We start from the raw sequence: 11,660 nt of genomic DNA, 5'->3' as shown, positions 1-11,660 counted from the left end.
TCCAAATCATTTTGTAATCTTTGTCATTTTCAGATGGATTTTCCATTCATTACTGCCACAGTGGGAGTTCAAGCCTCTTCATAGCACGTTTGGCCAGGAGGGGATTTGATCAGACTTGATCACACTTGAGAGTTGCGGGAATGAGAAGGCCTGGGCCGTGGTATCTCAGTAACTCACTCTGCGCTCAATAAAAACTGCATAATGGAGAGGTAATTTTCCAAAGCACTTCAATCGGTATGCAAATGTATTGCTAGCCTTGGGGTGTGGATATACATGTGCTTGCTGGCCAAAGGAGATGTTATGTCTCAGTATAGAATTCCAAATATGGTTTATCCTTAACCATCTGGAGACCAGACAAGTGAGAAGCGAAACTTTCGAATGTGGGCGAAGCCTTGTTCTGAATTGGCAAGGGTGTCCAAGAAAGTTAACGATCTCTGGTAGGCAAATAAGCCGGCCAACCCAGTCGACAAGTGGGCTGAAAGTTCAAGTAAGTCTGCTTCAGTTACTACTTTATCTACTAATATATAAAGTGAAACATGTTTTGCCGTTTTTTGGCGTTGCAGTTTGTTTAATTACGAGATTGTGTTGTATCACTCTTCAGATGTGATACGTTGATGTACGTATACATATTTGTTAACAATGGAATGAATTGTCTACTTGACGAAGCTAAGTGGTAAAGAACAAGTACGCGTATCATTGGGGCGTGTATTTTAAGTGGAACAATACAATTTGTGGGATTGCCTAGGAGTGACTAAGTCCATTGGCGTGACCAAATGTACGATTAACTTGTTCCCTAACCAAATAAATGTAGGAAAGGCTCTCCTCTAAGGAATTGTATTCCTCGGGTATTTGCCAATCCAGTAAACCAAGGACAGGAAGCTAATCTAATAGTCCTGCTTTTATTAGGTTAAATTCTTGGAGCCTGCAAACTAACACAATCCATGCATGACTCCTTTATCATGGGCTTTATACCGTATTGAATTAACCCACTTTTTTAACGTTTATGCGTTCCTCCCTAATGGTATTCATTTCTACTGCACGTTCTTTCGGCATAAGAAGCAGTCTTTCACTTTGTACTTAACACATGCCAAATCGACGATGTTTTACACAAAACATTTGACAAAATCTCATCATTTAAATAATTTCGAAAATCCACTTGTATCAAGCGTGTCCAGTCCCCAGGATGATAAGTTCTTTGGCGGACCCACGAAAAGTACATTTAAGTGGTGCGCTAGCTAGGGAACAGGACGACGTTCATCGGGGACACAAGCATCGCCGCTCGCACCATTATCAAACACGAAAACTCGACAAGCTTTGAAGTATCCAAGGCAATAAGACAGTAAAAGTCCAAGCCCGCTCTCGTGTGTGTCTGTGTGAGTGTGAGTGAGTGTGTCCCTTACGCTCAGGATTTCATCCGAGTCAAAAGTGCACGAGCCAACTAGCCCAAAAGCGAGCGAATCTTCTTCAGTTTTGAAAATTTCCTGTCGAGAATACGAGCTTCTCTGGAACTTACGAGAGACCTCCACCCAAAACCAAATTGTTAGTGCTTTTCAATTGTTAAAACGGCGTTTCCAACCTCAGAACTCGTTCTCGTGCTTCAGTGAGCATTGACAAACTATACGCAAGACAATGAAGCTCTTGGTTCTGTCCAGTCTCTTGGTCATTTTCGCCATCTTTGGGTCTGGTAAGACAATTTTGATGATATTGTTAGTCAGTCTCAACAGCTTTTGTCTCCCTATCATAAGTAATCTTGTGCTCACAAAAGGTCATTGAGAACCACAAATGATCTTGTTTACATGTACTACAAGAACCCGATGGGAACTTTGATATCCAATGGCGTATTTTCGCCACCGATCAGGTTTGAAACATAATTGCTAGGCGAGTGCGTACTTCGAAGTCCGATAGCTGCCATTGTGTACCATTGAAGCATCATCGGTGCAAAGCAAAACGTCGATAGTCATCCCTGGTCATCATCATACACACAAAAAAAACAGATGTTAGGACAAAAACCTTTTACTGAGGGACATTTAGCAATTCTAAAGATTAGAAAATATGACGATTCGAGTAAAAGCTAACAGGAAATAATCTTGATAAAAAAGGTGCATTGTCAAAGAACACTTCAAGCTGAAGTTGTTTCGCGTTGTACAGTATTTGAAATTGCGAATAAGAATTCTGCAACAAACAAAAGAATGAATAAATATTCACACGCAACAACTTCCAAGATGCATGTGCTTTTGGTAAGGTATCTTGCCAAACTTGATTGAATGCAACATTTTTTTATCTTCTTATTTTTCAAGCTCATGATGTAGCAAAATTGAATAAAAATGTCTCAGTAATATCATGCAATATAGCGCTGAACACTAAAGGAAAAGGCTCCTAGAGCTGATCTTTGGAAAACTGTCAGTCGTTATAATTCATTGAACAAGATATGCCTTGAATAAATATTCTTTTGTTCGTAGTCTTTTATCGATATATTCGCACCAAACCATAACTTCGAGCCGTGAACCAAAGGGAAAAGCATCTAAACTGTATTCAAAGACTTAAGAAACGTTTGAAGGCTTCTGCAAATTGAAATGACTTTGATTTCTGTACCGATTCATGGATGCAAACCGGTGGGATTAGGTTCCATAGAAAGCGACGTTTTCTTCAAATGAGGCCCTCAATGATGTCAAACGTATCTTTCCTTCCAAGGCATCACGTCATTTCATGATTGAATAACTGAACATGTCTTTATGGCATAGGGTGATCATTAGACACATTTTCGTTTTGTGCTACGTATTTGTATGTATGGTAGGGTGTACACTGTACAGTAGGGTACGTACGAGTACATATAAGAACAGTCCACACGCACCTCTGTCCTCCGTGCTCTTTACTTTCCTCCTTGAATATCCTCCCCAACAAATCATGCATGAACCCTCGAAATGAATGCCTTGAGGCTTCAGATCGGCTGTGACTAATCTTGGGAGGTATTTGCGAGATGTTTCGAAAGAATCTATAGCGACAGGTTAACATGGATGTTTCTTTGAAACATTGGGGGAAATGTGCGTTTAGGATTCTTTGCCATTTTTCCCCCAACTCATTAACCCTCCATTTCAAGGACGCGCAATAAGCGAGAACTTCAGCCCATTATGCACAATTTCAAGGGATATAGAGGCCTGCTGCAATGGAAGTGACATCTGCTTTGTGTGGTTTGTTTGACAGACCCAAGTTGTTGTTCTGGTTGTATCAGAAGTTTTAAGACGACGGACTTTGCTTGAATAAACATCACATCAAATGCCCACAAAATGCAAAAATCGTATTTACTTAGAACTCTAGGAGTAGGGGTAAATTGGGGAATCATCAATTTAAATACAGGACCTTGCCCATTTGCCCACTCTTGAGCATATTCAATTTTGAGATTGGCTAGCTTACGGACTTCCATAGTACAAAGTAAATAACCACTTGTATGAACTGAGCAAAACTTTTTCACGGACGCAACATCTTCAGCAACATTGTTGCGCCGTTGAAAAGCTGGTTTTGGTTGAAACCATGAAGTCATTAACATTCATTGAAAAAAGCAAAATCGACTTGACCCCCCCCCCCAATATATGTGATAAAAAGATCGTAGGGATTGAATATCACGCTTATGGGGAATATGATAATGATGTAAGAAGAGGTCATGCATGAGCAAAAGGTTAAGAATGAGTAGGTAGGCAGTACCTGTTAGTGCATTAGATCGAGGGTCAGGCATCTTTAAGGCATTGGATCTCCCGCAATTTTCGCCAAGATGTAAGACCTTATTTGTGTTGAAATCAAACTCAATTCCCAAATCAGCTCTTCTGGGACTGACGAAGGTTGTTTTAGAAAGCCATGTTTTTATGGCATCTCCTTTCTCTGCCGAAAGTCTATCAAGACTTCAAGTTGACAACTGAGTGGCAATCTCACAAATTTCATGACTGCATTTTTCTCAAGAGAGACACACTCAAGTAACTTGAGCTTCCACGGCCATGTAGTTTTCAGAACGTTACTCAACTTACTCGTACACCCATCCTACGTAAAACAGGGATTGTGAATCTTATTTATTTACCGTCCAGCTTTTATGGTCAGAATTCGGCGTGTTTTCTTGGTGATCCATAGGCATCAAATATCAAAGAAGCATCACGAAAATCAAAGTTAGCGATGCTGAATTGTGAATGTGGAACCCTTCTACTGCTGGTAAACATGGGATTTTGTTGACTTTGGGACTTCCTTTTATACTGCATTTTATACTGACTGTACTAAATTTTTGAGAATGCTCAGGCCAAAACCGAACTTTAGATTCTCAATGATGATGGGCCGACTTAAGGCTTGCATCTGATCAACAATGAAAGGAACGAAAGGCTTAGTTTATTTCCATCCAAAAAAGCACTGACAAAGATTTTTCCCTTCTCACCTTGTGCACTTCATCTAACTCAAATTATATTTGGTATCAATCACCACGGGCACAAAGTCAGGGAACGTGAAAGGTGGCCAAGAAAAAATTAGCTTGATCATACAACAGAAAAAGACTAAAACTGGAATAATTGTATCTAAACTTAAGTGATATAAAATTACTAAAACTTGCAGAAAACGTGACTCTTCAACCCCCTCCTAGTCAATAACTTTCATTTCTTTGGCACTTACTGATGATCTTATCTTTGAGTAAACTAGTTTCCGAAAGGCTATTTGATGCCTCTCACACATAATTCATTAGGTAAAATTGTTCCGATTGTAATCAAATACGTTGTTCATAGCAATGCTGAAAGTACATTACTTGCGTCTGATTTGAAAATAATTCGTTTTCTGGGGCGAAGACCGTGACAATCACATCTCTGGAAAGCAGATAACGGCCGCCTTTTCAAATGACGGAATGAAGGAGAGTATTGTCAAACTCGCCGAAAAAGTCTTCCCTGCATTGTGAAAGAGACATGGCATTGCCTGCAAATTTTCAGAGAATAAAACACGTGTCCTTGTCATAGTATGCGTTTATCCAAAAAGAAAAACTCTTGAAAAGCAGTTACCCCTTTTCTTGAACAGAAAGAATGAAGGTGTTTTTTTCACACCCGACAAATACCCTTCTACAGTTTTGTTTACAGAATTACCCTCTTCATTAATGTCAACTGCCGTAATAAGCAATTCCAAGAGTAGCTTTCTTTACCATCATTTTTGGACGACTCCTACCTGATTCGTTAATGTTATATTGGAGTAAAACCTTTGCGCTATAAGTATAAAAGAAAAACTTGGCATGGACATTTAAGGTTTTATCTTTTTTTTTTTAGTGGAAAGTCTCCAATGCTACACTTGCATTTCGGGAACTGGGCGTGATTGCACGGATATCTCGCAAGCAGAGGCCTCAGAATGTCGCGCGGGAGAGCTTCATTGTACGAAGATTGTGCTTGGCAATGGTGAGTGAACATCTTTTGAATCTTTCATTCGAGCTTGAATTAGTTTTCAATGATAGTATGGGGTCTCGACTATCAAATATCGAGCTTGTCCACAATACTCTAAATGAGATTTTCTTCAAAAATGAAGGAGCATGTGATCTGTCTGTTCTGTCAACCTCGGAAAAGGTTTTTCTTTCACAAAAGACGGATTACTCTCTTAGACGCTCGAGAAAGTGATGAACCTTTGAAAGACTTTCTCTTGCAGATTCCCATTTTCTAAGGCTCGTTTTGGCAAACTCGAAGAAGGTCTGTCAGCAAATATTTACCATCCTTTCTCCTTGAAGGAAAAAACAACTTCATTTTGAAAACAAAAACAAACAGTAGTCGACAATGACAGCCATAGATTCATATTTAAGTGACTTCTCACGAAAAGTGACGCTAATATGTTCGTGTTTTTTGGAAGCTATAAAGGATTCTTGGTTCTATTTCAGATGTGACTCGAGCTTGTTTCACCGGGCGTAAATCCCAAGAGACGGGATGCAAACAGAATGGAGGCACTATTAGTTGTGTTTGTGAAGGGGATCTTTGCAATGGAGCGACGTCCATGAAAGCCATTTCTCTCGCTCTCTCCATACCTTTGGCACTTTTAGTGGCTGCTCTTCTCCACTGAGAGGCCCCATCAATATTGATTTAAAAAATGAGAAGAAAAAGATATCATTCTATTGGATTTAGGAAAATGAAATAGAGTCAGTTTCGTTTTTTTTTTATATCGATCATGTTGAATTAATGCCCTTGTTAAGTATTTTATCATAAATAGTAAAGGAACTTTAAATTACATTTTAAGTTAGTTGGAGCATTGTTGGGGTTCTTTGGTAGCGATAGGTTTCGGTGTCTAGGATTCCATGTTCAAGAAGGCTTGTTGGTGAAAATACAGTCCAAGGACCACAATCACGATAACAAGCATGATTAGGAACAAAAAGACCACGGAGAAATATGCGACCATTTTGAGTCTACGGTCTCGTTTCGCTAGACTGGATTCTCGATTGCTATTTTGATGTAAGGCCGGATAATGGAGTCGAGTAAGGGCCCTTTCCACATCCAAGGAGTGCTGTAATTTGATATGAAACAATATTTACTTTGGATAAGATTATTTGGAAAAATGATCGTCTGCCATAAGGTTGAGCAAACTTTGATGTCATCAGAAGGACAATGGCGTCGTAAAAAAGCACGTAATAACCGTTTCTTGAACTCATTACGATCATCAGAAACTCCCAAAGCCAAAAATTTATGACGGTATTATGATTTGTAATTCTAAGATAAGGGTATTGAATCGGGGATTGATTCGTGTCACTGTTCACTAAACCTCTCCAAGCGAAATTTCCAAGGTTCCGTATGTAAGCGCTATGCAATACAACTACAATTGACCTGTACTTACTTGCATGTCATAGTAGGTTCGAGGTTCGTCATGTTCCAGCTTTTGAACTTGATCTCCTAAGTCAGAGATACCAGTTCTAAATTTGTGCATGTATTCGCGGCATTGGAAGCAATCGGATTGTTCAGCGTGGATGGCAGCCACGTGGCTTGTGTGCATGACCGAGTCCATTAAGACCTGACAGAGGCCACCCGAATTGATTATGTTTAGAGGCAAGTTTGGCCGGTTTCCAGACTTGTTAGTGGTCTGATGCATTTCCCGCACGTAGAACGGATTAAACTTGACCCCATTCTCCATTTCATCCAGCTCATCCTCGCATTCACAAGGGATTTTCTTCTGTTTCTCCTCATAGCTCAGTGAGCTGTAATGACCCTCCTCAGAATGAGGCATGCTAACGTAGGTACTGCCCAATTGTTGTGGGACACCTCCTCGGGTAAGTTTACCCAGCGTCTGAAATGGAACAGAGAGTATTCAACAATTAAAGGGTTTATGGGCATTCCAGGGCTAGCGGGTATATTATTACCCCTTGATATCTCTCTCGTTCCACCTGCTGCGAGAAGTTGGACAAGTCCGAAGGGTGTCGGACCACCATTGTGTGCTCAATGATCTCTTTCTGCACGGGAAGTTTTACAGAGCTTCCTAACGAGGTGTTGTTGGTGTTGTTGTTGTCATTATTATTTGGGTCAGTGAAGGCCTGGGAATTCTTCCGACAAGTCGTGTGTCGATGGACACTTGTACTTCCATCATTATGAGCGTGGAAATGGATGTTGGAACACTGAACCTTGAAGATATGTCATAGATTTTGGTACTCATTGGTCTCAACTCATATCTATGTACAGTGTGATTGATCCGCTTACCTTGGATAGAATGCGCTTTCTAGAAATGTTCGTATACACTTGGCCAAGTTCGTCGAAGGACATTTTGTTTTCGTGAGTTGGATCGTTCAGCACACTTGATTCAAAATGTCGTTCCTCCTCAAAGAATTCCTCCGAAACTCCTTTATTGGCATCATACGATGTCATGTTGAGCAAACTGGGAGTGACCAGAGAGTCCGCATTGATCTGGCTACTCAATTTTGCCTCCGCTAAAGTCGGATAAGACACGTCAACCACATATTTGGGATCCATCAGAATCTCTAACTCAAGGACGGTCCTAAATCTAACGGTAGTCTTCATCGTGTTCGGCGGATCCAGGAGAGAGAAGAGTTCTCCTTTGGTATTGACACATTGGATATTTTGCACAAACATCGGTGACACTGTTATGGTAAACCCCTCAAAGACGGGGCGTTTCTTGATCTGCATCTTGATTAGACTAGACGAATTGCACTCGGGGATGGAAGATGGTGATAAGATACTCAAACTGAAGTAAACGGGATCAGATTCAAAGTCAGTCCGATCTTGGGATACCACTTCAGTAATATACTGCCGACCGGATCCAGCGGCTTGGAACGAATCGTGATGGGCTTGACCACCAGAGAATGTGTAGCCAGTCACCCGTGTCTGACTGTTAATGAGGCAAGTATCTCTGGAAGAACAAAGCGTTGCGAAGGTGCAAATTGTGGCAACACATTAGGCAATTCGACAACTCGCGAGCCATTTGTAGATGAATGCTCGATTAGACCTAAACCCCGTAAACCACACACCATCTGCGTAAGCACTTAACAAAGTAACGATATGTTGGATTGAACCATTTTCTGGCTATGGTTGAGTTGGAATAAGGACTAGTCGGAATAGGCGAATCAACCGCAAGAGATAGATAAACTTCCTTCAATTGATTCTCAGCCAATGAAGAAAACCTCCAGAGGAGACTGGCAGGAACCATAGTGGAAGCGAGAATTCAGATGAGATCGTTACAATGTGAGCATTCTTGAGAACGCTCCCAAGTCGCACAGCATGCATCTCCACAACAATATCATATTTCTTAAACACTCTACCTTGAGATGACGCTATCAACCACAGAATCGAGGACAGTTTTATCTGTCTGATGATCCGCTGATGAAAGTGTACCCTTGGATATATTTTGCGCGTCCGAGAAACTGGCGTACAAAGGGTTCGAGTTCCTGGAGAACGATGTTGAGGTCGAAGGCTGACTGTCGGGGCTTTGGAAGAAGTAGGAATCGTGCACATCGAAAAGCACTAGGTGATCACTCTGCTTGATCTCAGGTTTTCGCTTAGCCCGAAGAAAGCTCTGAAACCGTCGGGAGATGGTCGGTACCCTTGGGTTGTCTTCTCTTTGACCACCAGATCTAGACTGAACAACTCTGTTTCTGGAAAGGCTCGGATTCCTTGATCGAGCGGAGTGGCTTCTACTCCTAAAGTTGCTACCATTCCATTTGGTCGGAGGGTATTTACGAGGCAGAAAATGACTCGAGTCACACCCGTTGCCGCCAAAGTAAGTGAGCTTGACGCTCTCCGACTTATTCTTGGTTGTTGTTGTGGATGTCGCTGTTGTTGACGATGAAGTTCTTGCGTTGGTGGAGCGCTGGGTTTGACGCTCAACGTGCGTCACGGAGCTACAACTTCCACGGACGCTTGGTTTAACGACGGCCAAATTTGTGGCTGGACGAGAATTCATTTTTCTTTGTTTCTGGTCATTCGGCTGCCAACGCCAACTGCTTTCATGCGTCTATGTAGCCCTAAAAAGAGGATGAATATCAATTGTCTGTGCATTAAGTACGCCATCAACTTTTGTGTCTTTAAGTCAAGTTGCTCTATATCCTGCTCAGGATTAGTTATTTTCAAAGGCATTTATCGGGGATCTTAAAAATGGAATTAAAAGATGGTAATGGAATCTTGATTGATAAACTGATCCTTGGAAATATTTTACATTGCAATATAGGACTACCATTTCATATAAGCTGGGAAAGGTCGTTTTGGTTTGCATCACAATTCTCGAGGGCTTGAAATTATATGTTTGCTTCAATCTAAAAATATACCGTGTGTTAGTGAAAATAAGAATTCCAATTTTGCATGGTTCCAAAGTTTTAGGAGCCCACCTCATCCACTACACAATTTTGATCGGAACTCTAGAGGAAAATTGACGTGAACACATTGACTTCTAAATTTTTGATTGATAGCGGAAACGTTTATCCAAGTTCACCTGAGATTGGATCCTACCTTACAATAGTGTATTACACTTGGTCGTAACTTTCAAGAAAAAGAATCATTTTTCCCAAACTTTCATCAAATGTAGTATCGACTATTAATAAACGTTGGCCATACCCAAGAATAGCACAGTCAAAAGCCAGTCTTGCATCCTATCCAAGCCTACAGGCTTGCTTCCTCAATCTTGTTTATGGATTCATATCCACAGATTGGTATACGTTCAAATGTCGATCGTGTTGGTCAACTCTGAAATAACTGAAATCTCAGCATACAATCATAGCGACCAAACCATTATTGTTTTATGGCTCCCATTATTCTATGTAGAACTTCAATCTCAGGAAGTACAGAGTAATACGCCAATCGAACTCAGAACACGCATCTTGCGTTGTTATTGTTGGTTTTTTTGGTGGGAGGCGGGATAATTTTAGAGCTTGTGTGACGGACAAAAGGCCGGACGGAGGTTGAATGACATTTGATGCCTTGAAGCTCTCCATCTTTGTTGTGTTATGAACTTCAAAAACAGGCTTTTTCAACCTGATCTTTGTGTTTGACGCATGACTTACTGCCAACTCCCTCGTCCGAGAATCCAGAGCAAATTCACAATTAACAGCAGGCCTCGACTTCAAAGAGTATCTCGCTGTGCAATGGACTAGTGCGTACACTCAAAGTAGCTGTAGGTATTCCTGAGCTCTCTTTGTCCAGCATAGACCTCGAAATTCTGGGACACCAACTCACGTATGCTGTAGAACTCTGCACTAGTCAGTTTGTCATCATCTCAAAAAAAACGAGATCGGCTTTGTTGACCACTTGGGTAATCGGGTGCTCACAAAATGGCTCCTCCGTTTCTTCGATGTGGTCGCTGGTAAATCTGTAGCACTGAAGTGCAGAAACTCCGAAGGGTTGAATTTGAAAACTAGGCTGATAAATATTCAAGTCCAAGTTGAGTTCTTAACTGGCCAAGATTGTGTGTATTGCTTGAATCTTAGTTTCCGTCTTTAAACTAGCAAGTAGTCAATGAAATCAGGGACAAATTATTTGCCGTCTTCTCAACGGAAGGGTCTCAAAATGGCTTTGACTCTTGATCATCGCAACAAGGGAGTCCGGATTTTAGTTTCGCACATGCAATTCATTCCGAAGTGATATTTCTAAAAAGCTACAAACATGCAATGACGATTAATGATTTCATACAATTGCGAATACGATATTTTGAATGGCTTGAAATTTGATCCATCGGTGCATTGTGTTGCAATTTTTTGGGACAGGGAGGCTTGGAGTATGAGTGGCAAACTTTAATCAAATCGCATATCACATTCTATTTTTGGTTTGGTTTGGTTTTTCACGAGCTTTTCTAACCGATACAGGGAATGTAATCCCCAGTACTATTAAAATGAAAGGTTATAATTCGTCTATTTCAATCTTTTTATGATATTTGGTCTACCAACGAATTTGGGTTGGTAGACCTAGCTAGTGAGTTATCAGTGAGAGCATTCATGAGAGCATATGAATTTTTCTTTTATAATGGTCATGTCTTGGAGTCTAGCTGTGCTTGTTTGTCCCCTTTTTGCATTTTAACCACCATAGTCGCTTTGAAGAAGGAGGTTTATGAATAAATGGCTCGAGCAAGTCTCCTATAGAAATCATGGGATCTTCTTTAGTTCCGATACGGGACGCATATCCAATATCACGTGCTTTTTCCCACGTTAAACGACGGGAATGCAAGGCCTGGTTTTGCGTAGTACGCTT

At 40.9% G+C, this 11,660-nt stretch overlaps 2 protein-coding genes across 3 annotated transcripts; one reads left to right on the top strand and one right to left on the bottom strand.

Moving 5' to 3' along the window:
* Positions 1 to 1,321: 1,321 nt before the first annotated feature.
* LOC131879482 (uncharacterized) lies at positions 1,322 to 6,148 on the top strand. The gene is made up of 3 exons (XM_059225823.1): positions 1,322 to 1,684; positions 5,277 to 5,402; positions 5,873 to 6,148. Exons 1-3 carry the CDS (start codon positions 1,630 to 1,632, stop codon positions 6,049 to 6,051), a joined length of 360 nt encoding a protein of 119 aa, XP_059081806.1. The 5' UTR covers positions 1,322 to 1,629; the 3' UTR covers positions 6,052 to 6,148.
* LOC131879481 (uncharacterized) lies at positions 6,061 to 10,690 on the bottom strand. Of its 2 annotated transcripts, XM_059225822.1 has the most exons (6): positions 10,481 to 10,690; positions 8,747 to 9,448; positions 7,671 to 8,337; positions 7,337 to 7,594; positions 6,817 to 7,263; positions 6,061 to 6,489 (listed from the first exon to the last, which is right to left on the bottom strand). In XM_059225822.1, the coding sequence occupies exons 2-6, from the start codon at positions 9,385 to 9,387 to the stop codon at positions 6,274 to 6,276; spliced, it is 2,229 nt and encodes a 742-aa protein (XP_059081805.1). In that variant the 5' UTR covers positions 9,388 to 9,448; positions 10,481 to 10,690; the 3' UTR covers positions 6,061 to 6,273. The 2 variants fall into 2 exon arrangements, with proteins under 2 accessions (XP_059081805.1, XP_059081804.1); XM_059225821.1 differs by lacking the exon at positions 10,481 to 10,690 and having other exon boundaries at positions 8,747 to 9,544.
* Between the last annotated feature and the right edge of the window lie 970 nt (positions 10,691 to 11,660).

This window comes from Tigriopus californicus, chromosome 4 (genome assembly GCF_007210705.1).
Source record: "Tigriopus californicus strain San Diego chromosome 4, Tcal_SD_v2.1, whole genome shotgun sequence".
Taxonomy (NCBI): Eukaryota; Metazoa; Arthropoda; class Copepoda; order Harpacticoida; family Harpacticidae; genus Tigriopus; species Tigriopus californicus.
This window is presented reverse-complemented; position numbering and strand designations above follow the sequence as displayed.